The 24,880-nt window shown below is 45.6% G+C and overlaps 7 protein-coding genes across 7 annotated transcripts; 5 read left to right on the top strand and 2 right to left on the bottom strand.

The window, feature by feature from the left end:
- Positions 1 to 1,140: 1,140 nt before the first annotated feature.
- Positions 1,141 to 1,842, top strand: H6S33_008420 (uncharacterized protein; the record flags this gene model as incomplete). Its single annotated transcript, XM_044839766.1, has 1 exon — positions 1,141 to 1,842. One exon carries the CDS (start codon positions 1,141 to 1,143, stop codon positions 1,840 to 1,842), a length of 702 nt encoding a protein of 233 aa, XP_044687965.1.
- An 8,162-nt stretch (positions 1,843 to 10,004) lies between these two features.
- Positions 10,005 to 11,381, top strand: H6S33_008419 (uncharacterized protein; the record flags this gene model as incomplete). The annotated part of the gene is made up of 1 exon (XM_044839765.1): positions 10,005 to 11,381. The coding sequence occupies one exon, from the start codon at positions 10,005 to 10,007 to the stop codon at positions 11,379 to 11,381; it is 1,377 nt and encodes a 458-aa protein (XP_044687964.1).
- A 2,315-nt stretch (positions 11,382 to 13,696) lies between these two features.
- Positions 13,697 to 14,301, bottom strand: H6S33_008418 (uncharacterized protein; the record flags this gene model as incomplete). Its single annotated transcript, XM_044839763.1, has 2 exons — positions 13,697 to 13,864; positions 13,921 to 14,301. 2 exons carry the CDS (start codon positions 14,299 to 14,301, stop codon positions 13,697 to 13,699), a joined length of 549 nt encoding a protein of 182 aa, XP_044687963.1.
- Positions 14,302 to 16,088: 1,787 nt separating this feature from the next.
- H6S33_008417 (uncharacterized protein) lies at positions 16,089 to 18,005 on the top strand (the record flags this gene model as incomplete). Its single annotated transcript, XM_044839762.1, has 15 exons — positions 16,089 to 16,098; positions 16,181 to 16,238; positions 16,302 to 16,403; positions 16,485 to 16,496; positions 16,562 to 16,681; positions 17,063 to 17,153; positions 17,251 to 17,279; positions 17,334 to 17,355; positions 17,420 to 17,466; positions 17,516 to 17,548; positions 17,613 to 17,622; positions 17,701 to 17,709; positions 17,776 to 17,792; positions 17,870 to 17,884; positions 17,984 to 18,005. The coding sequence occupies 15 exons, from the start codon at positions 16,089 to 16,091 to the stop codon at positions 18,003 to 18,005; spliced, it is 597 nt and encodes a 198-aa protein (XP_044687962.1).
- Positions 18,006 to 20,936: 2,931 nt separating this feature from the next.
- On the bottom strand, positions 20,937 to 21,396 carry H6S33_008416 (uncharacterized protein; the record flags this gene model as incomplete). The annotated part of the gene is made up of 3 exons (XM_044839761.1): positions 20,937 to 21,004; positions 21,080 to 21,182; positions 21,250 to 21,396. The coding sequence occupies 3 exons, from the start codon at positions 21,394 to 21,396 to the stop codon at positions 20,937 to 20,939; spliced, it is 318 nt and encodes a 105-aa protein (XP_044687961.1).
- Positions 21,397 to 21,875: 479 nt separating this feature from the next.
- H6S33_008415 (uncharacterized protein) lies at positions 21,876 to 23,308 on the top strand (the record flags this gene model as incomplete). The annotated part of the gene is made up of 5 exons (XM_044839760.1): positions 21,876 to 22,111; positions 22,231 to 22,483; positions 22,544 to 22,613; positions 22,678 to 22,821; positions 22,875 to 23,308. 5 exons carry the CDS (start codon positions 21,876 to 21,878, stop codon positions 23,306 to 23,308), a joined length of 1,137 nt encoding a protein of 378 aa, XP_044687960.1.
- Positions 23,309 to 23,670: 362 nt separating this feature from the next.
- H6S33_008414 (uncharacterized protein) lies at positions 23,671 to 24,444 on the top strand (the record flags this gene model as incomplete). The annotated part of the gene is made up of 1 exon (XM_044839759.1): positions 23,671 to 24,444. The coding sequence occupies one exon, from the start codon at positions 23,671 to 23,673 to the stop codon at positions 24,442 to 24,444; it is 774 nt and encodes a 257-aa protein (XP_044687959.1).
- Positions 24,445 to 24,880: the final 436 nt, after the last annotated feature.

Here is a 24,880-nt window from a genome sequence, read left to right as displayed (position 1 = left end):
CCCCAACCCTTCTACTTCCATGCTTCCAGAGGACGGGCTGGTGCTATATCTCCCCGACTTGGGTGAACTCTTTTTGTATGGAGTGTCGGCTGTCGGGGTGGCTGTCGAGGTGGCTGTCGAAGTGGCTGTCGGACTCATTTACATACAAAAAATAAACTTTTTTTAGCTTCCGACATCAAAATTAAGGTTTATTCTGACCCCGATATCACATTTCGGGCTTTTATATCACAAGTCGGCCTTCCATGTCATATTGTCGGCTCTCATATCACATTGTCGGCCTTTATATCACAAGTCGGGCGCCTACATCACAATTCAGAGCCCGATATCACATTTCAGAGGCTGACAAGAGTGTCGGCCGACATTTGTCGGGAAGATATAGCACCAGACTGTACTGTGGCAGCTTGCTGCAAGTAACGGGCTGGGTACGAGACTAGTCCCATGGATGTTCCCTCGTCTTGTGGATCTCGCTGGGGATTTGGTCGGTTCGATGCCGCACCCAGGGTTAGGGTTCATGGATTATCACTCGGAGCATTTGCGCCCAAAGATTTTGCTACGTACATGCAGATTTGCCGAGAGACGGCGCTCTTATGCATGGATTAAACTTGAAGGAACGATAATTCTTTGGAGGGGTTCATGGGGCTCGCGATGGTTTCGTTTGCTCTGATTATCATGGTGCGTGCATGTCGCAAGTATGATCAACAGATCAGGATCGATGGTTATTACAAATTTTTGAGATTACCGACATCGGATGAGAATAGCCGTCTATCAAGATATATATGACACTTTCAGGCGTTAGACTTACTTCTGAGTTAACAATTGTGGTCTACGCAATGGACGGATTTGGAGCTTTGGGTAGAATCTCTCACCTAGCCCTGAGCTTTGATCTCCCCAAACGGGACCCCTTTTCATAAGATGATGCTGAGTGTGTGGTCGATGCACCTTAGTCGATGATCTCCCGCATCTCTGCTAAAGCTTAAGTTTAATTAAGTATATAACTCCCAAAGCCCCCTCTCCTCCTCCTCCTCCTCTTCCCCCCAAAATACTCACTGTCTCCCAGATAAATCACACACACCTGAAATACTATATATCTCCACCTCCCGCTCCCCAATTACACCCTCAAAAATCAGCCAAAAAACCAAAATGGAAATGTCCATCACCACAAAAACAGCCGCTTTCAACATTAACTCCTCCTCCACCCCCCTCAAACCCCAAACTCCATCCCAACCAGCCACAACCACATCTTCTCCGCATCCCTGCGTCTCCCCATCCACACCCACCAAGAGCCACCCGCACCCCACCGCTGCACCCTGCATCGAAACACCGCCACCATGCATCAAGCGCGGCCTCTTCCACGAGAACCATGGATGGCATCCGCTCAATGCCGACATCAACAACATCGACATCCGCGACTACATGAGAAAGTGGGTCGAGAAAGAACAGCGCAAGAAGAAGAAGAGAAAGGCTGTGGTTTCAAATCCGGGCCCGGATATGGTCACGGTGAAGCGGTACGGTGCGTCGGGCATCGTGTATCAGACCACGGTAAAGATCGGGTTTCAGACGATCAAGAACTGCCCGTTTCCGGTGGGTAGACCGGCGTTGTTCGCCGAGTGCCCGAAGATGAGTGATGGCGGGTGTGTGGCTGTGAGGGATATCGTGCGTGAAGAGAAGGAGGAAGGGGCGAAGGAAGAAGGGGCGAAGAAACGTGTGGCGTGGAAGGAACTGGTGAAGAAGAGGTTGTTGGGGATTGCGAAGGGGAGTGTCTGTTGGAGGAAGGGGAGCCCGGTCAAGAGGACCCCGATCAAGAAGAGCCCGAAGAAGAAGAAGCCGCCGGTTAGGAAGTAGAGGGTGTTGGATGATAAGAAGGTTGTGGGTAAGTAGAGTGCACATGGTTGTGAGTCTTTTTCTTCTTCCTCTTCTTTTATTTGTATTTTTCTGTATGGTTTTGATCTGGGGGCTGAGATATCTAGATGGCTGATGGCTACGAGTATTATACCATGTATTAGACCTTTTTTCTCCCTTACCTTTGATTTCCTCTGTTTACGATCTTCTTAAGATCCTTTTGATACCCTCAAAATAATGTATTCTCTCTCTTTCTCAAATCTATTCCTGTCTATACTTTCCTATCTTTTTTTCCCGCTGCGTATCTTACCCTCAACATGTTTTCAGTTACCTCTCTTGCTACTATACTATACCCTTTATGAGAGCGGCAGCATGACTCCCATTAACTCATACTCCCTTGTTCGCAAAAAGCGTCAACGCCAACTGTAGTTATTAGCAAATTGTCATTGCGATATACAGAGTTCTCAAGTAACTAGGCCGATTAGTTACATCAATATCATCAAGGTACGCTACCTAAAAATGCATGGGGACATCTTCCGTTATCTTCATGGAATCGCACTCGTTATGGTAGTCCGAACCATTTTTCATGACCAACCCACCCGCACAAACATTTGAGGATGTGGATATTATGGGAATTATTTAGTCACTGCGTGTTATCGAAGGTGGTAGCGAAGTTTTATATACTGTCCCTGCGAGATCGTTTAGGGAATATACATTTAGAAGAAACTTGAGTGGTATTAGCTAGCGCCCATGAGGCCCGGGTGGTTATAGCGGTCACGTTAATTAATAAATCTATAGTCCCCCCCCCCCCTTACCCTATATCATAGGCGTAAGATTCCTCTACTATATATATCAGGATATTGATATATCATCCTCGTGCCCGGTAACTACCGGTGTGGTGGTAAAAACTGTGTTATTCGATATATAGATCTACCGCTTCTCATCCGTAACGTAGCCTCACAAGAAAGGTTTCTTAAGGAGGATCACGTAAATATGATGAACCCCGTAAATATATATAATCCAGACGCCCTGAAGCCCTTTCCTAATTACGATCAATAGATTGGCCTCCGGGTCCCGGCACCGCCGGGCAGGTGAAAGGGTTACTTTTTCCGTGGTAATAATAACGATAATAAAATCGATCTTTAAAGCATTAGAGAATGAGAGCTTCGAGAATTATTATATCGTTATTGAAAGGGTCAAAGTAATAGACGGTCAAACATCAGTACAATGCTTTCCCGCGAAGTACTTTATGATACCCGCACACCAGCTCCGTGCATGAGGGGAAATCATTGACAAATCCCAACTCCGCTTTCGAGAGCTACCTTGTATTGATAGGATTATCGCTTCAACTGCGGCGTTTGAGTGTTGGGGGATATAGGTTTATGCACACTGACTAGATATAATGGTTAACTGGAATATCGATCATTGACCCTATAAATGTGCGGACACTTGGCGTCTGGGTTTCTCCCTCCAGATATTCCCTCACAATCCTTTTCCTTCTCTTGAGCTATCCTCTACCGTCATCACTCCACTCCACTTCTCACCTCGATCCAAGTACCACAAAGGCATAACCTCAGGATAGCTAGAAACCATAATCCATCAACTACCCCCGTCACCCTCTAAGCTATTTCCAAACCTCCGATAACCGTTATCGATATATCCCACCTAGAAACGCCAGTCCACACAAGTCACAGAGCGGGGATCCGGATAGCTCATTCCCTCCAACACCACAGCGCATACCCTCTCTATAGTCGACTCCCGCGGTCTCGGTGGTAAGGAGGAAGGACTAAGAGGATATATATGTCGATCGATTCCTCAGGCATTATCAGACAGATCCACTCCAGCCACATATAGGAGAACCTGTATCAGCTGGACCGTTCTCACACCTTGACAATGAGTCGCGATCGACTGTCAGGTGCTAGCTTGCCCTGTCATACCTCCGTGCGGAAGGAATGGGTACGTGTACCGAGATCTGAGTATATCGATCTGTGAAAGATGCGGCCACAATCTCCTGATATTTATACTCATACCTCTGTTTATAAAATTCCACACATGCATACGCGATATGTAACATCATATCATACGTTGGGCTAGGGCCTTTGAATTTTTAACGCATATATTGCATGGACCGGCGCGGCGCGAACCAGGGGAGGTGATAACAATTAATAGCCACAGCCAAGGGTAACACGACATCCAATTTATTACGCATGGCATACATGCCTTGCGTAGAGTACAGAACAGCAGATTACTGCAAACCCAACTCTGCACGCGAGATCTTCAAGTGGTGTGGTGTGGCGACGTTGTGGTCATTGAATGTTGTTTCTATTTAGAGTAGATCTGGAGATATGCACTTCTCTCGATTAAGACCGGTACCATTCATGTGCTCTAGATCTACATACACCATAAGATCCTAGGTGAGATGAATTTGAGCTGCCTGTGCCAATATATCCAGGGCGCACACACTACAGCCAGGCCCTGAAAACCCCCTCGGAGAGTTTTTTTGCATCAGCGGTGGCGCCAGTCTGGGGATTAATCTTTAAATGAGTAGCAGCCAATTGCAACCTTGTTATCGCTTACCGATCCCTGACATCACGTGGGAATGATACGCATGGGCTGGAGTTCAAGAAAAATTGGATAGTCGGTTTTTGGAAACGATATGTCTAATGATTCAACTTGGTACATCATCTTGCAGATCGCACTCAGGCTTGTTTTCCGCGCTTAGGGCCGAGATATCGTCATTCCCGGCGGATGCGCACCCAGTCACAGTGGCTGGCCAGGTATTGTAGAGTGCTCTACCGCGATTGACCAGGCCCACTCTGAAGAATGTACCAGCTGAACACACGTGGTACATATCGCCCACTGGCCAGTTTCCAACCCGCAATATCCCCACCATGGCATTCTCCGTTTCACGTCAACGACATACCAAGGAGCTGATCCACTGCATGCTTCCCCGGAAGACAGGATCTTTGGTTGCTGGCCAGGCGTACAGGCTTTCCAATGTTCCTGTTTATTGTCGTCTACTCAAGACTTGGAAATGCGAGTGATATATCATGAACATCCGTCTCAAAACTCTAGCCACAAGCCAAAACTTGATGAAAGGCCCGCGTACTGCCTAGTCTTACAGGTGCGCTGTTTTAGGGCCATATTTTCCTACCTACACTACTAAGGCGCGCACATAGACGCACAGACAAGCGGACCGCATGCAAGGAAACAAGTTCGCCCCGCAAAGACAAAGCTTAGCTCCTGATTCATGATATCACAGCTAACTATTTTTAGGCCAAGTTTCCCCTGACTTACCTAGGTAGGTACTGGAGACCCACCTGATATGAGACCGCAGACACCTTGCTTAGAAAGCCGGTATGTAAAGCAGACTTTGCAATAGGATCCTTAAGTCCTAGTACATTGGCCTACGTCAGCTGCGCCAGAGTCGGAGGAGGGATATGATCTGCAATATTCAAGCCACAGATATTCCTCGTTTCACGCCCACCTCCCACGCTCCCCCACTGTCTCAAAAGTTGCGTCTTTCTGAAAGCCACCGACAATGCAGAGATCATGGCCGGGGAAGTGGGTGGGGCTAAGATCCACGACCAACCAACCAACCAACCGGTCAGCCAACACAGCAGTCCATCGTCCGCCATGCTTGCCGAGCAGGTTGAGACGAATCAAGGTTCGAGTCGCGTCAGCACCAGATGTTGCTCCCGAGGACTTGGTACCGGGATACTGTAGGTAGATGCGTGAGGTGGTCAGCTGTAAATGTGGTGGTGGGCGGGGATGGAGAAGGAGAAGTGCTGTAGCGGAGTTATCCGGCGAACAGTACGAATAATATGTTTTAGCTATACACGTCGAATTATTACACCGGCATATTCCGCAGGAATGATTCAGGGCGCCAAACCTTATCTAGACCTCGAAGTTATCATATGACGGGAGATCCCGTTCCCAGGGTCTGTGCCAAGATCCTGCGACAGAAAACTAGGCAGCAGGGATTATTATCAACCAGAATTGAACCTCAAAAAACTTGAGGTAAACACTGGCCTCGAGGTGCTTCCCCTCCTCCAGCTAAGGGGAAGTTCGGCTCTTATAGTAGTTTGAAAATTGTGCTATCTGCTTTCTGCCATATCGATGTGCTGTTTCTCCGGCTATGTATTGCATTGGCGTTTACATTAGCATTGACGTGACGGCCCGGGGAATAATAGGATACTCTTGTATTAAGGACGGCCCTTCCATTCCCTTCCACTACAAGAATAGGACAAGTCAGACATACATGTAAATATCCTGTGCCACCACCTTTTTACACCGCGGGACCACAGGCTCAAAAGTGACAGCTTGGTATGGTGTGTGTGGCGATCATGAAGCTGCAAATTTGAAGATCGTCGCCGCACCTTAATTAACTGATAGATTTCTGATCTAATGCCTTATACGCAACCGGCCACAACCGGTACCCAAGAAGGGTAAAAAAAAACCCGCGTTTCGAATCAATTCGAATTCCAGGAAATTCGCAAACCAGGCAGAAATAATCCGATTAAATTATCCATCTCCACCGGCCTCACTTTGATAACGATAGAGATGCATACCTTGAACCTACATGTAGTCAATGAATTGCCGGTGTTCAGAGTATGCAGCACATAATTTAAGTAAATAGAGTATGTAGCAATACCCCAAAGAGTCCTTGATTAAGGGAAAAAAAAACCCTCCTACGTTCTCTATCTTGAAAGATATGCACACACACTCATACCCACAGACCAAAATCCCAGGCTGGTTTGTAACCGTCAAAATTTAGATGTGTAGGCATGGGACTTCCTTTTTTCTCGCTGGTGGCTATTGCCGGTTTGATTCGCTCCGGCGGCTCCGCGGGGTCTGGTTGGTTGGATTGTTGGTGGGCTCAAGGTCGTACCGATACCCTAAGATGTAAACTCCTCAACCTCCCATCCAAAAGCACATACCTGTAAGACTCTACGTGTTCGCCTTTCACCGAAGATAGAAAAGAAAGGCATCGAACTCATTATTTTCCAGCCAACTAACCAGCTAGGTCATGTGTCCATGTTCTGTTGCTACATGTATTCCCACTGGATGTATGTAAACTCCCCCAACTTACATCGTATCCAAGTGTCCTCCGCTCAGCCCAATAGTTTCGAACCCCCATCGTGAGAAAGCACACTTGAGCCCGGCGATCCCGCCACGAGTTTCAACCGCGGATATGTCGGTTGGATTTCTCTTTTCGATGTGCCGGTGCGCCCTCCACCCGGGAATCCCGCCGGAGCGGTTCCCAATTTCCAGTGATATCTGCTCATTTCTTAGTGGGGTGGTGGTTTGCATGTAGACTCTAGAGAAGCTAGAGTAGAGTTTTGGACCACGGGTAAAATTGCTCTAACCTACTTGATCAACTAAATATTATCTCCTACTCTATAGAAAAACACCCTCTTACGGTAACTGCTGGACAGGGGATATGATAGGTAAAACTAGAGTGGTAGGCTGGTAGTCACACCGCCACAGCTGGCTGCTGGCTGCTCGCTGTCTCAAGACACAGACACGGACACGATACGGTACGATGGCTCCACGAGAAGAGAGAGCAGGTTTAGTTTCATATATATCAGATTCTATGCACATCAGCTAGATTAAACAAGGTGAGTGGAGTAACAGAAAAAAAAAAGATACGACGTTATATTTTGCCTGCCACTTAGGTTTGGCCATTTCCATGTGTTGCTTGTAGTGCGCCGTGATAGGGCGGGCAGAGTTGAAAAGTGTGCATGGTGCTTTCGCGTATCTGAGGAGGCCAGAAAACCAGCTCGTCGATTTGGCCTCCAGTAGAGCCCCTAGCGGTAACCTGCAGGCGCCGCTCGCTCCGTGGTAGGTGGTGCACCGGTGCAAAAAATAATTATAAACTATCCCCGCTGAAGGAGAGCGAGCAGGAACCTTCTACCTAACCCAGGGAGTTTAGAAATCCCCCCCCCCCCCTGATAACCCTGAGTTATTTTGCAGCTTCTTTCTTTGGAAATGAAGCGCAGTGAAGGGTGAAGTTGCCCGGTCTGGTTGATCTGTACTGTGCTGTGGCATACATGTGTGTACATATATTCAAGCACGCTATTTGATTGGCTCGTTGGAGGGAAATGCAGTGAACTAAATGTAGAATCTTGGAAGGCGTTCTGTTGTGGCCAGATTTCGGCAGTTTAGTTGGATTGATTTTAGACCAGATTTGGGCAAGGAGTCTTTGGATGGACAGATACTCGCACAGCATCGAGAGTTTTTATCTGATGTTTTCCCCATCGAATGTTTGTTCTGATGGTAACTTGAGTTCGCCAAAATGTAGAGTACATGTATGTAGACACTAGGAACAGTAGACGCGGAGATATCGATTTGACTATAACCGACTTCGGTAGAAAGGTAGAGAAAATCATAATTTTAGATGATCAAGTCCCAAACACGAGTTCCTCCTCGTCATTAGAAAGTCGAGAAACGATCGTCGGAGTGAGCTAGGAGGAAAACGGCGGCAGCAGATTTCCAACCAACCAAATGCGTTCCACAGTGCGGTTGGATGCGGACAGGGGTGGTGGGGGGAAGAGAGCTGTTTGCCTACAGGAATGCACCCAGGAAATCAGTAAATCCGATTTCATCGACGATGGAAGGGCCGGATGTGGATGGAAAGCTCTTAACGATTGGACGGAACTCTTTCCCGTGCCTTTCACCTGTCAACGACCCCCCCCCCCCCCCATATCCACCACACTGGGCCAAGCAAACCACTACAACAACCGTGCACTTCTACAGAAACAAGGTGGAACACAGACCATTCCCTAGAGAGTGTGGCTCGAGTTGTGCCCCGTTCACAACCGTAACGGATAATTCTTTAGAAATGTTTCCCATCATCCACCCCCCCTCCATCCAGCTCTGCTATGATATCGATTGTTAGATACCGTACCCAGTTTCTTAACTCTAGAACCCCCCCAGCAAACAGCCGTTTATAGGATGTAGGTAAACTACTTTGGTTTTATGCGGCATGCCAATAAAGCTCGCCGAGTTCTAGCTAGCGAGGTTTTGACTATGGCATCACCGTACGTAAGCTCGTAGAATTTTGGTTATGATGAAGTTGCCCGCCCTGGCGGGTTGCAGATCGCGGCTACCCCCCCAATGCATTGCAAGTAGTAGATTGACGAGGATGAGATTCAAATTCGTGAAAATTAATGGCCTAGGCCTCTGAGACCCTTCGGTACTACTATTGCAGTTAACTAACTTCCTGTGCAGGCAAAGCAAATCAAGCAAGCCCATGGTTGGAATAGGCGGGAAGGCGTAAAGTACGGCAGTGGCTTCTACATAACGTCCGCAGCCTCCACCCAGCGCTGCATCCTATTTTCAAAAGCTTCCTCCAACCTCTCTGACGTTGTATTTCCCCGGTTCTGCCTCGCTTCAGAAGTAAATAAAGAATAGCTTCTTCCCAACACAACTCTGACACAGAGGTCTCATCTCCCTTTGCTTACGTTCAATTTCTATCGTCGTCCTCATCGTTACATACAACAAGCACATTAATATCTTCCCAACCCCGCACGCTATACCTAATACCAAAGAAAATTCACAGTGTCCATCGGGATACCGTCCTGTCAATTCGGCATTGGCGCATCATCATAAAAGTCAACAACTCCGACTTTGGCGGCTTTCCACCAAACCCCGTCATTAGCTGATACCTATCTCCATCAAGGCACGTTTCTGACGTGTTGGAGCTCCGAAAATAACCACCATCGTCATACCAAAATTCTATAATTTCAAATTTCTTTTCTCTCTGTTACGAGAAACATCTCCTGGGAGGAACCCCATATTTCGCTATAACTACGTTTGAGGAGAAAGAAAGGCGAGGCCTTCATCTGACCTCGGTCTATACCGCAAACCTTCGTTTTTTATCGTTAGGCTCTCGAACAAACCCCCGCGGAGGTCAGAAAATAGACATTTTAGTCTACTCGCGATCTCTCCTCTGCTCGGTTCCTAGACGATATCTCGGAATCATCGTTTTTTAATTTATATTTGGCGACAATTGTAAGAAGCACGATTCCCGATTACGTCTTCTCATCAACAGAATTTGGTGTGTTCCCCTCAGCTTTAGTAGGCCACACACCGGAAGTAGGAAGGACGTATTTTTTTTTTGAGTTTCTTAGGGCGCCCGAAATTATATAAAGTCCGTAAACATGAGCGCCGTAGCAATCCCGCCACAACAACAAGCACCACACACAGCTTCTCTAAACACACCTGGTTTCTTCACTCAGGCATTTTTAGAGTTAAACGTGTTCGAACAGTGCTTTTCATCTCTCCAATCCTCGGATTCTACTCCCTCCAGCTCCACCCCTTCCTCAACCTCAACGTCAGAACAAAAGGTCTCAACGTCCACTGCCAGTTTAGAGCCACCTTCTCCCCGAACGGTTATACATCAGAAAGACAAAACAGAATACACCACTCCAGTGGAACCAGATCTGAGTTTACCAAGTCCAATTATGGAGCCTCACGTTTATACTGTTGATAACCGTCGGTACTCCGTACAAGAATGTTCAGAGATTCATGACTCTCAATATTTTGCGGACAGGAGATTTTCCATGCCTGACACGCATGCACTTACATGGACCATGAATCCTGAGTATGACAACCAGCAAGCTCATTTACGTCCCGATAACTTCTATCTTCCCGCTCAACCCACTCCCCCTATCTCTGTTCATTCGAATTCGCCTATGAATCGTTACAACACCCCTCTCAAGTCTACTGGAGGAATTTCGACTCCTCCCCGTATGCGTCAAACCCCCGAGGGGCCTTTGTCACCTTTGGATGGAATGATCGGACACCCCGACGGTGGACTGTTTAGACCACTCCCTGGGCAGACGACCCCACCGGCCGACAACGATTTTGGCGGTAACATTGAACCGATCGACAACGATTATGGCGGTAACATTGAGTTGGACTCCCAGGAAATTTCGGAAACGTCCATGCCCCCTGAAACTTTCGAATGCCCCAGCTCTCCTCTTCAAGCAAGGCCCAGTATACGTAAGCGCGGAATTGGTAAGCCGACAATTGCGGCGACTCGCAAGGCAACTACAACAGCTAAGCTTGGTCCTGATGGGAAGCCCATACCGCCAGTTGAAGATGACAAGAGGCGCAAGAAGTTTTTGGAACGCAACAGGGTTGCTGCTAGCAAGTGTCGTCAAAAGAAGAAGCTCTGGATGCAAAAACTTGAGGAAAATGCTCGGAATGCACAATTAAGCGCCAAAAATCTTAGGGAGCAAGTCACTGCTTTGAAGGATGAGATGCTCAACCTCAAAGGCATGCTTTTGAAGCACACTGGTTGCGGTTGCCCGCAGATCCAGACATATCTCGAGAACGAAGCGGCCAAGGTTGCCCAAGCTGCTCAGACCTCTTTGGATACCATGAATTCCACAACGGAGGGACCCGCCACCACCTTCACTGAGGCTTCTAGTAGCATGCTTGGCGAGAACGACAACATCCTTGATGACGGATTCGAATTCGGGAGTGGCAGTTTCAGTGGCAGTTTCCGCAGCAGCAGCTCTGGATCTCTCTAAATTTCCACCCTTTACGATGTAACGTACGTGTAACGAGAGCACACTGGGTTAGGGGCGTTTTTGGCTTTTCAAAATTTCTCAACGGACGGCGATTTTTTCTCTTCCTCTTCTCTTTTAGGGATTTTCCGGAACATATGGGGTATGTAAATACACATTTCTTCTATTTCCTTTCATCTATTCTTTTCTTAGGGACTCACCGGAATAATGGGGGATTGTATAAAAGTACATGTCTTTTTCATTGTCGTTTTTTGATTTATATATATACACATATTTTTTTTTACTCTTTTTACCCTAGTAGTACTCTTTTCTGCTTCATCTATATATATTATTTTCCTTTTCTTTTTTCCTTTTTTTTGGGCCGGGGGGAGGGGAACTCCACTCTTTTCTGCTTCGGCCATATTTTTTTCTTTATTTTTACTCTTTGTACTCGTTTCTACTTTAACCCTGGCTATCATCCTCCTTGCCTCCAATTTCTTTCTATCGTCTGTCTTTACATTTTTATTTGTTCCCCCCCCCTTTTTTTTTTTTTCTTTCTCTTATCATCTCTTTCCCTAATATAGGCCCGCAACTGCATGTTGTGATGATGTCAACATGTACAAGCAACGCGAGAGAAGGGGTGTTATTATTGGGGTGAGATGGTACATATGAGGAGTTAACATATATATATTGACTAGCGCAGCGATTAGACTGCGCAGGTGAATCATGTATGTAGTTAGATATATCAAACAATAAAAAAACAGCAACAGCCACATGAGAATGGCTGTGCTGCGTTGCATGTAACTGTCTGTTCAAGAGCATAAGTGAATATCGGATGAATAAAGGCTCAGGGTTCATCTGCTGAGAACATGGAGTTGGAAGTTGGCGTGATACTCTGATTATCACGCATGGTCATGTGATCCGAGTGATATTTAATTTGTCACGGTGAGACCACATGCCAAGCCCAGTGAGAGTTCCAAGCTTCGTGGTGGATTTGCGCTCTGAGCTCGTTTCTCCTTTCATTTTTCGTCCGCCGGTTTCAGTGATGGGCGAGAACCGAATAGAATAGAAAGAATCAACATTGCCAGATCGCGCGGAGGTCCCAGAATCTGCATAAAAGTTTACTCTGCGCTCTAGAGTACAATACCAGCACTACATGTAGGTACCTACTTATCGATGCGAAATCCGTATGGGTTGCAGGGTTAGGGGTCCTCGTATCACAGTGGGAAAGCAAAAACCCATCTGCCAACGCGACCATTTCGCATCAGCTGGCTGGGTAATTGCCATCATCATGCAGTATCACAAGGTGTGGCGAACAAGCGCTCGATGCATACACATCATACACAGGGATGATGATTAGAATTCACCACGTACATTGTATGTGCATACCATTCATGAACGTAGGTATCGGAACCCTACGAATTAGCTACAACCGAGCAGTCGGAGTCTCGGTTTCGCATGGCCGTCTGTCGGGAGTAACTAATCTAGAGCTTTGTCTCCAGGAGACTTGGATCTACTCTGGAATCACGGCGAGCGTCGGGACTTTTACATCCGACGCCTGCCTGGGGATCTCAGACATTGTCGTTGGAGGGAGGTGGGTGACACAAGACATTGTAGGGCTGATCTTTGGGGTAATGAGCGAAGGGACATGATTAGTATGGTGCCAACAAGCACCAGGACAGAGCATCTAGGTTGAAGACCTCTGCATGCGAGGCCGTTTTTCAAAGGCATATCTTTCGTTTAATAACGAGTGCAGAGCCGATCGAAACGCCGTGTGCAGATTAATGGGACATGGGATGAAGAGAACTACTGCTCTGGCATGCGCAAAGACCCAGATATCTCGGGAGAATAAAACCGAAATAGCACCCCCAATCCCCCAACCACCACCACCACCACGATACACTAGACTCCGAAATTGCCTGAAATTAGGTTTCTAGCAGTTTCTACTATCTCTTTGGCATCTCATATATTGGCCCCCGTATTTATGTATTTGAATAAACCCTAGCTATAGGAAAAGGCGATTTTTACCTACTCGATAATCATTTCCATGTCAATGATACATATTTAGACAGGGCACACATCGGCTCAATTCCCTTATATGAATGGAACTGCGGAGGGATTATTCGGGAAGAAGTGAAATGTATATCATAAAGCAAAGTGATTACTAGTAGTGTTAAACCTGGGGCGATTAATTGTAGGATGAAATATTCTAAAATCGTTAAGGTAGTGGTGTGAACAGGAGATCAATATCACAAGGTTGAGTCCGGCTTTTGGTATATAAAACACAGCTCTCGATGCGGACATCATCTCATAGATATTATATATACACCTTCGGCGTTCTAATACTCCTCCACTGGTTTCAAGGCATTCTCAAACCATCTGCGGTTTGGATACAACCTCGCAATAACCTTACCTCGGATTAAAGCCAGCGGCACTGGTCCATAGTTTCTCGAGTCATAAGAAAAGGGTAGGTTATCGCCAGTTGTCCAACAATGGCCCTCGGGAACCTAACATGTCAGCCACCTCCTTCCTCTCCACGCGATGAACGGAGGGTACGACATACCTGCACCATCTTCCCCGGTGCACCAACCGGGTCCGCCACAACAAAGTCTCCAGGCATGCCAATGATCCGTTTGACAACACGCTCACCGGGGCCGGCATGGACGGGGTGGAGATAGCTTACCATGTCGCCTACTTCCACGCCACGGCCCCGGATGTGGAGCTTCGAAATAACGATATAGTCACCTAAGATATTCATGGTGGGGAGCATTGATGCGCCAACGGTAGAACCGACGGAGTAGAAATGCTCCCAGAAGAGGTGGGTGAAGAGGCAACCTTGTAAGGCACGCACGGTAAAACGCGCAACAGCGCGGGGCTCGGGCGGGTGGAATTCGAATAGGCGGGCGAAACGAGATTTGCTGGAGGTGCTGAATAGTCGGTTCATTGTAGGTGTGGTGGGGGTATCAAGGAGATTAAAGTGGGTGTTAGGTCGTGATGGATGGATAAGATGTTTAGGTCATCCAAACTGGCACTATACTAGCTAGCGCTGTGCAGCATGTTACCCCAGCTCGATTGTTTAACAATTGAACCCAAACCACACACACACACTCGACCGATGAGTGCATGAGCTCTCAAAGTTTGAAAGAGCTCAAATTTCTAACTTGGATGATCTTTCTAATTAGAGTCTTTTAGCTGTAATAGTTGGACAGAAAGTCGAGCACTTCGCCAAAAAGTCCTGCACATCTTGTTGGTTGAACGACTGCAAGTCTCTTCCGAAAACAGCTAGACTTTCTGTTCAACCTGCTCGACTTTCTGTTCAACTCGCGCAGCTAAAAGACTCTATTAACTTGACAAAATTTGAGCTCGAGGCCTCTTTCTCATTCAACAACTTCAATTGATCGACCGACGCTGATCACCTGTGTCACGAGAAACGATAGAGAGCTGTGGTTGGTCAAGGCTGTGAAGAGGTTGCGTTTGTGTTGGCACAGAGGGATATCGATCTAGACGTTAGTGCTTGGATCTCGCGTGGAGGAATTAACCTTTGAGGCTGCAATTGATAAGATGCTGCTGCGCAAGGTATGCAGTTCGTGCATTTCTCTATGTAACTGTCTTGGCATACCTTACGGAGTTTCTTCGTTCTTCGAAAATCGACCATGCTTTGAGCCACATGTTGTTTAGAATAGTTTTTCCAAAAAAAGAATGGCATAATGGCAAATACACACCCATTCCGTCACCATGTGCAAAGAAAGGGGTAAAGGAGAGATCCCTTATGGTATGTGGTCGAATTCAATCCTTAAAAGGTCCCCGATTCCCTTCTAATGTTTTTTGCTCTACTGCGTACTTGAGATCGAGGTCTCGACAGGAAGAACCATATTGACAGTTAACAGCTTCTAAATATATACACAGACGGGCCCGGGGTAGGACGGCCTGTAACCATGCCCCTCCCAGTTCACCAAGACCAGTATCCCCACGATACCTGGACTTTACCCTATCACAGCACTCAAACGGCTCAAACTCCTTGCTATGGCCCAGGACCGAAGGATATCATGGCTGCAGAATGATATCGAATGGCTTGATATCATCTTGCAGACCTAATTTCACTATATTTATCACCTTGCAGCATCAATACACGACCGGCAGTCTGATCATGATCAAGTAGGTAACTCCAGCGGCTGGTGAATACATCACAGGATTCCAGCAATTTCCACCGATCTGCATCCCACAGCTACCTGGAACCCCTACCGCATATGCCGTCACGCTCAACACATGTCACACTGGTACTTGCAAACCCTAGAACGGCGACACCGAGGTCCTTTTTTTTTTTAGTTCCATGTGGCTGGTCTCCCTGCCTAATTATTCCATCTCTTCCGGCCGGAACAGAAATTGCAAACCCCCTCATTTTCTTCTTTCCCATGGAAAAGAAAAAACCTGTTTTTTTTTTCCAAGAATTGTTTTTTCCCTCTTCCTTGTTGACGACGCGTGGCGTGTGGCAGTTTCCACCTCTACATAGTACCCGCCTCAGATATGGCAGCCACACACACTCGACGTGGTGGGTATTTCAACAATCAGTTGAGTGCATTTAATTCGACAAGAACAGAGCATCATGATTCCTTACTTTACCTTATGCAGCTTGTGGTTACTGCACGGCTGTTGTGAAGTTGGCGCTTGCATGCACCACTCATATGCCTGGAATTGAAGGCCTATAACTGTTGAAATATCACCTACTCGTTTATGAGTACATGTATGTACCTAGATTACTAGGACAGCACCAATGTCAATGGTATGTATTCACTCGTTTGCAGGGAAATAACCAGGAAATGTAGGTTTTTGTACACAGGAAACGCTGCCTTTTTTAGCAGCCTACACTATCAAAAAAAGAATGTATGCACCAATACCTAGATTCTCTAGAGTACCTACTTTATACCCTGTCTAACAGGTCAAAAGCCACGCGACCAAATCAAGAAACTTGATTTTTATTTTTAATTTTTTTCACCCGGAAAAGATTAGTTTTTTTTTGAGAAAGGGGAGGCGAGGGCCGGAGGAGAAGTGCGAAAATATCATGCCTCAAAAACCTCTCACGTTTATCCCCCCACGAGGGGATTTTCAACGAAACCGGGGAAAATAAAGGAAAGAGAAGGGGTATTCATCAGAAACAGGGGGAATCAAATCTACGGACCAAGATTCCGCTGATCAATCGGGACTAGGTGGATTCCCACGATGAAAGGAAGGTGCGGACGACGGACGTGCTTGAGCCACAATTTTGAGATCGAAAGATCTAGTGGAGGACTGCATATGTACACACATTTACAGGGATCCCAAATATGGTAAGATCCACCTCATTATCTAGACTACAATGTCCCGATCGGGCGCACACTACTATTTGCGATATATAGTAAGACGGAACATAAATCCGTCCCGCGGAGAGGTGTTATTTTTCTACCTACTCGCGCTGCCGGATTGAAGCCGCTCATACAAAAAAAGGTAATTGATCTAAAGACTGCAAAAACTCGAGCTCTTATTGGCTGCCAGATCACTCGCCACAGCTCTTTAGGCGGCTTCAAACCGGCCGCGCGAGTATGTTCTTGGGAGTCACATAGTAGCATGAACCTGGTTCGAAAAGGTCCGAGTGCAGCGTTGTATGGATGCTGGCTGCTGAAGTCATTGTACATACAGCTAGCTAACAAAATGGCGAAACTGGAGGGAAGCGGGAATCATTTGCTCTCTTTCACATTCACAAGGAGATTCAGAGAAGGTCACCAGGCAGGACTAGGATCCGAGATTCTCTGGCATGATAGAGTGGAGAGTCTCTCCCTGAGATTTTTTTTCTTTTGCAACCAGCAACAACCCTACACAGATGCTACTTTAATTGTAACTGACGACGTCGTTGCAGCAGAGCCCCAGCCTTGCAGGCTGTGACATTGGGTGCGACATTAATTTACGAACCCCGGATCATTGGTTTGGGTCGTAGCAACCGAGAGCCCCGCCAATTGCAATATCGGTGAGCTGATGGACAAGAAACTGTTTGTATGGCGATCATATAATAATGTCTTGTTCGTAAACAGAGCAAGATCCGAATGATTGAGCTGAGATACGTGCAAATGCCATGTCCGTATGTCTGCTGATGTAGAGGATATCCTCCGGTCATCGGGCTGCGTGAGTGTGGATAATGTTGACTCTGATGATGTGTTGAGGTTTCATGTGTTCTTCCTTACATACATGTATTTAAGGGAGGTTTGATGTCTTACGTATATGCAGGGTTAGGGCTGTTTGTGTCAACTTTGGGTGTGATCTTCAAACCTACATACCTGGAAACGAACTGTCTGGCTTTGGGCTAGCGAATTAGTATGACTTGGTATGAAATCTAGATTTTATCTCAACAGTATTTTGGAAAAAGGTAGGTTTTCATAATGTGGCGCAGGTATGCCTCGATCACAGGTCATCACGCGATGGTATGTTGTGGCGGTGTCGAGTCAATCCTCGTACTCACATGTGCGAGTCTTCACCTACAATAGTACGGAGAATAGAAAGTAATTCATCTTACTGCTCCTCTGCTGGGATGAGATGTTCTTGTACTCGTAAAAGTTGCTGCCCTTGGTCAAGAATGCTAATTGATCTTGACCTTGCAGATACATGTACATGCATATCTAGATCAGGAATATACATATGTATAATCCGCCACAAACGGTCTATGTACTTATAGGCTGTAATTGAAACAAATACTTTAGAGAGTTTCCTTTAGGAACCTAAGTTTTCAATATCAATCCTAGAATAATACCAGAGCTTTTTAGCATCTATGTATCTTAAAAAAGGGATAGCAACTATCGGAGTACAACTACATGTACCTACATCACCTACGTATCTTCTCAAGGGTGATAGTGAAAAAATGCAAAGTTATTATCACCGACTGTACATATATGATCGAACGCCGGCGTTACGCTTCTGCTCATATTTTTATCCCATCATCCGGACCGGAGAAGGCTGCTGAGATGGCTATTCACATTTTGTACTCTGATATTTTCTCTCAAGGACACTTGGACCTGAGCTACTTTATTACCTTGCCTAAATTGAAGGATACTATATTATCGGGCTAGATCCGTGTATTTGATACTTTTGATACAAGATTTTGCAGGCTTTGAATCAATTCTGGGATATGAAAACAACTTTGATCGAAGTATTTTGGAGGATATAAAAAATTACCCGCGTGATAAAATGGCTATTGAAACAATTTTTCGAAATGTTAGGCGATGTAAGGTCTTGATGACGGATTATATTATATATAGAAAGCCAAGATATCAACTCAAGCACTTATCATCGAGTTGCTAAAAGCCGGTATGACCAGAAGGGGCTTGTTCCTAATTTGCAACATGACGTAAGAACTTTATAGATTCTAATGTGCAATTGTATACTAGGAAGTTCGCCTCATAATCATCTAATAACACAAAGTACACTTGGGAGCTTATTGTGGTACTGTTTCATCAGTGGATGGCATCGGATGGATTTCAGACAATGATGCATGTAGTCCCTTCACACCTGATATTTTGGTCGTGTACTCAAATCAAGCGGGCCGAATAGGCGGTATTCCTAATATCGGTATACTTACCATATCATTTACGTACGAGTAGTTTAGTACCAATATATATATCTATTACGATTTCATTCAGTTCTCGATGCAACTCTAATTATAAAGCGCTAACATTTTCGAGAGGGACCCGCGATGAAAAAGAATTGATTATAATAGTACAGTACAGTGATCATGATCATGATGAGATCCCGAGTCATGACTTGAAAAAAAGCTGATAGGGGTCGAGGAAAGTACAGTGCACGTGGAAAAGAAAATAGTCATTATAGCATGAGCCCGCTTCGATAATTCATTCATGACCACTATTCCAACAGACATTAGCCGGTCTCTTTGCGTAGCTACTATGTCGATCGAACCCTTCAATTTTCCGAATTCGCATTACAGTATATTCACCAAGCTTATCGTCTTCGAAGAGTTTTTTGTGTGCACCAACACGGCCACAACATAATAGTGAGACCATTCACTCAAGTCCAGAACTACATGTAGCTAGTCTGGTGCCCAGATCTGTGATGAACTTTTCTGTGTCTCCATGAAGTGCGACATCAGACCTTAATAACTGGTAAGCAGGTTAACCCCCCATGGTATCATAAATTAAATAGTAAGTAAGCTCGAAATAATGATAGGTAATAGACTTAATGTATGTCACGAGCTCGAGACTTTGTCTCGGGACCTGACGAGACCAGTCTAGGATAAGATAAGATATCTTGAGACCTTCTTTTTTCCTCTTTTGTTGAAATCTCGAGATAAGTCTCGAGACTTAATTCCGAATGATGCTAAATGACCCAAAATGAGGACCCATCGTGCCCAGGTTTCTTCTAGTTGGTTATAAATCAGGTGTGCAGTACGTTGGCTTTGAATTCAATCTGTCATTTTGCCAAGAATTCTGGTCTCTAGTTTACTTTTGGAAGTTACTAGCCAGATGTATGTATAAGTTCTTATATCGAATCCGGGTTAGGTTAGCTTAGGGTCGCATTATCTCTACGAGGTTATATTATGTCGAGCACTTCCAGCCATACCAAAGGGTGCTGGTAACCTCACATAGCAACCAGGAGATTTTCCAAATTTGCAGTTCCTCTTTATAGGCAAACTTTTAAATACCAGAACAATCGATCATATTGTAATCGAATGCCGTATCAATCTGATTACCACATATATATCTCATGTGCACGTGAGAAAAAATCTTTCCTATCATTTATTCTCTTCTCCAGAGCGTCATTGCCATACAAGTATCTACTAATTCTGCAAGAATGACTAAGTATGTAGTTGCAAGCGGGATCAAGGTAGTTCCCTAAAATACCAGTGTCGGGTCATGAGGGGTTACAATATACTAGCACTGATCATGAAAGCTATATATGGACATCTGGGCCCCTTCTTACCGCAACCTACTACGTACTATAGGTAGTCAGTGCCTGTAACTGATGTTAACGGAGAGATTACAAGGTGCCAATGAACACTGAGTCGTAGTTAGGGAATGTTAGGAAATTAAAGTGAAGGCAATCAAACTCAGTAGAAGAGTTTTGCTGTGAAGTGCGCACTAGTATTGCCGGCGCGAGAAAATAAAAATGGTGTTTTGCTACAAGTCCAAACTATATATGTCATTTTAATCCACTACAATATTGTGTGATGAGTGATATCAACTGTATATTGAAAAAAATACGCTCTAGTGTGAATTTTATCTCCTTATTTTATTCTAACCCGTCAGAGAAGTGAAGTTATGCCTACTTTGGACTGTTGCAATTGCCATAGAGACACACATTATAGCAGCAAAAGTCTCCCAATAGTCACTACTATGTACAGAAACAAAGAAACAAACTATTTCTGTGCTCTTCTCAATAAATCTGTTTGGGCATTGAATCGTGCTGGTAAATTTCATTATCCTGAGATATCGAAATGAAAGCTGGCTAACACCATAGAGTAAAAACACATCAAATCGTCCTCGATTTTATCCTGTATCCCTTTTTTCAATACACCTAATTGAGTACATTGCGGTGGCTTTAGATCTAACTATCGTAAAAAATCCCCTTATACATATGGTTCACCTCCACCAACGAGTCATAAACATTGAAATCTACCCATTATGTCAGCCAATCTATCCCACTAATATAAAAAAAAGCAACTATTCCACAAAGGAAGTGAGGGATACCAATATTCGTCCCGAAATCTATGGAATTCAACACCTTGACCGACAGGTCCTGCTGAATCTTCCCAACAAGCTCCGCAGCATGTCCGACCGCAAGGTGACTATCCTACAGCCCCGAGAATCTCTTAGTTAGTACATTATTAAACCCATACCATAAATGACTAAACACATACCCGGTCGAGGTGAGCAACGATGGTGCCGTGGGAATCAATTGTAGCAGTTTCGCCATGGAGCTCGAGGACCTTTCCGACTATGCGTACAACGCGGCCCTGGAATCGTTCTAGAAGAGGGGCATTGATCCTGGGAGCTTGTTCGCTCATTGTATGGTGTATTTGTGGTTTTACTGATGGGAGGTGTTAAGCTATGAAGCGTGTAGGCGTGAGCGTGGTGGGGTTGACGCGTTCTGTTGCTGGTGACACTTCTACGTGTAGAGTGGTTGTCGCGACGGACAGAGCCTCATTGACGTTTGGCTAGTCCTTATTTGGAGATTACCCATGAAAATACCCCTTGCTTGGATCAGTCCTAGACTCGTAGCCATTAAACCAAATGAGATTTTTTCAACCGTGCTAAAAAGAAAAGGCTCGTGTGTTGCAAAGTGCTGAATTGGACTTGCTTATTGACCCTCATAGACTATCACTCGCATACTATAATTGCCGATCGGCAGGGTTAGGGCTTTTCTTATCCGAGCTGACAACATCTCACGCCTCGTCAGACATCACAGGTCAATTGATCAGAAGAAGATATAACACACTCATAACATAAGATACACAAGATAATATAGTGTCTTATTTCTTGAGCAATGCTTCCCGCCAGCAGCCAACAGCAACAGCCTGCACAACCAGTCTACGTGCTCAGAGGACACTCAGCGCAAATACATGCCGTTGTCTTTACGAGAGATAATGAGAGAATTATAACTGCTGACGCCGATGGCTGGGTTGTTGTATGGAACGTTGGCACCAGACGGCCAGTCGCGGTGTGGAAGGCTCATGAGGGCACGGTTATGAATGTCGTGGGATGGGATGGGAAGATTATTACGTGGGTTTGCCTCCCTGTTATCATAGATATTGAGCATCCCCGTTTTCATTATCCCACACGTGATAGAAAGGTTACCGGAAGTAATGGGATTAACATATCTATAATAATGCTCAAACCAGACACGGAAGAGATAACAAAATCCTCGTTTGGAAGTTAGGGACTCTTGAAGATGAGTCTGGGATGGATACAGCTCTTCCAGTTGACCTAAGCGCAGGGCATCGCCGAAGCCCGTGGCTCTTGTGTGCATTAGATGTTAACGCACTTAATTTCTGTGGCTTTGCAATGTGCGAAGATCGTGCGGATTCAAACACCCCAGAGACATGGGCGAAGAACCTGTTGATAGCTATACCCAGTGCACTTAACTCTGACTCGGTAGTAGCATTTCAAGTTATGATGATGGATAGTTTAGACTAATGGAGGTTTTATATATAGGTTGATATTATGAGACTACCAACGAAGGAGAGAGTCCATGCTGGGATTAGGACGGAAGAAGTCAAGACAGGTTCGTTAGCACTTAGAGTTCGTTTTCGCCAATATGGTCTGTTTTTGTTAACAACGTAACCTAGGCATGGCTATGAGCCTTGGGCTTTTCTACTGTGGAAATACTCTTACCCTTGTTGCAGCTTATGAGAGTGGACATGCAGCGGTATACAAGTTCAACGAGGGGTTATGGAGTAACATTTACTTGAACAAATCACACTCACAACCTAGTAAGTCCCCGCTTTTCTTTCTAATCTGAGATAACTCTAGCTCAATGTAATAGTTCTCTCCCTCTGCGTATCTCCGTTTCCAGAAGCTGCGCCATATTTCCTTACCTCCTCTGCCGATGCCGCCATCGTAAAACACCCCCTAAACCCTCTCACGCCCAATTCTGATCCAATAAAAACCGTAAATACGAAGCATTCAGGGCAGCAATCTATCTCCATCCGCTCAGATGGTAAGCTCTTTGCAACGGCCGGATGGGATTCTAGGATTAGGGTATATTCCACCAAAACTATGAAGGAGCTTGCTGTGTTGAAGTGGCATCAGGAAGGATGTTATTCCGTTGCATTTGGAGAGGTCTTGGAGCCTGACCAAAGTAAAGAGACGGACGCATTGATTACTGTCGAGGAAAGGCGGAGGGAAAAGGTCAGGGCTGTGCATTGGGTTGCTGGAGGGGCTAAGGATGGGAAAGTATCTTTGTGGGAGGTTTACTAGCTAGTACTAAGAAATCTTACCAATGTATGGGTTTGCCGGTGCTCCATGGTTTATTATGTTTTCGACAGATCCAGATCTGTAGAGATGCTTAACTAGTGCCTATACATATGTATGCTTGTGTTTGGGGAGTGATATACAGTATATCTCGTAGCGTAATATTTGATAAAACTGACAAGAGTTTCAAATCTAACGCATTGACATCGTCAGCAATTGAAAGTAGTGTGGTCTAATCATTTCTGATGCCACGTTTGACTAAGCGCCAAGAGCGTGAATATATGCGCACGTTACCCTACTGCACCTTGAGACTTCAACTCGAGCTCAATTGTCACCCGCGTGAAGCAATCCCGAATTCGATATTCAAAATGTCTGTACGACATCTCTTCCGGCGGTCTCTGTTATTCTGCCAACAACCATTGAGGCCACCCCCAATAGTATTTCGGGCAATCCCAGCTTTCCCGCTCGCCAACAATTCACTCTTACCCATCCCCCGCCGCCGCACATTGGTCGATATCGCCCACTGCCTCCGCGACGAGGACATCCTGAAGATAAGTCCGCAAATCCAGTTGATCGATGCCGATGGCCAATTCAAAGGGGTGCAGGCCCTAGAAAGTGTGCTTGGGTCCTTTGACCGGGAAATATACCACCTCGTGTGCATCAATCCAGTTGCCGAGAACCCGATCTGCAAGCTCATCATGAAGCAGACCCTGGTGGAGGCCTCATATATGATGGACAAGAAGAAAAAGACGGTCACTAAAGACCCCAGTAAGATTGTCAAGGTAGTGGAGATATCATGGGCCACTGCGGAAAATGATCTAGGACACAAGATCAAGAAGATGGTTGAGTTTATGCAGAGGGGGAACAGGGTCGAAGTGGTGCTCGGGATCAAAAAAGGCATGGCAAAGCAGCCATTAGAAAAGATGGCTGAGCTGGTTACCCGAATCAGGGCGGAAGTAGAGCCGTATGGGAGGGAGTGGAAGGCACCCGATGGTGCCGTCGGAATGCAGTATATAATATACTTCGAAGGACATAGACCGAAGGAGGAGCCGAAGCCAGTGGAGGAGCCAATGGGTCCTATAAAGATGAAAGCAAAGTTTGCAAAGGTCAACGAGGAGCGAAGGCTGAGATACGAAAAGTGATGTGTTTTTGCTTCCTGTAAATCAAAGCATAGCGTGTGCTTGGATAAATATAGAAATAAAGAAAAAAATCCCAAACAACTGGCTTCTAATCCCACAGTAATAAAGGTCATATTCTAGGACGATATATTATGTATCTAGGTGTATGGCTCGATTTAGCCTTTAAAGACGACCATACCCCGATTCTGTGCTTCAGGGCCAGGAGGATCGGTCTTGTACTAAGCCAGAATTTCTGCACACCCCAAAGGATCTTGGAGGCAGTCCCGCCCCGTAAGCCTTACTTCGTTTCGAAGTTCATTCTATCGGGGATATTGGGAATTATGTTAATACACCCTTGTGACAACCGATCACGATGCTCAATGCAAGAGCAAAAAATGTTCCAATACATTTGCTAATGCTACCCATTTACTGCATGGCCTACATATCTATAGGAAACATC

This window comes from Morchella sextelata, assembly GCF_020137385.1.
Source record: "Morchella sextelata strain SCLS chromosome Unknown scls_26, whole genome shotgun sequence".
NCBI classification, from domain to species: Eukaryota; Fungi; Ascomycota; class Pezizomycetes; order Pezizales; family Morchellaceae; genus Morchella; species Morchella sextelata.
This window is presented reverse-complemented; position numbering and strand designations above follow the sequence as displayed.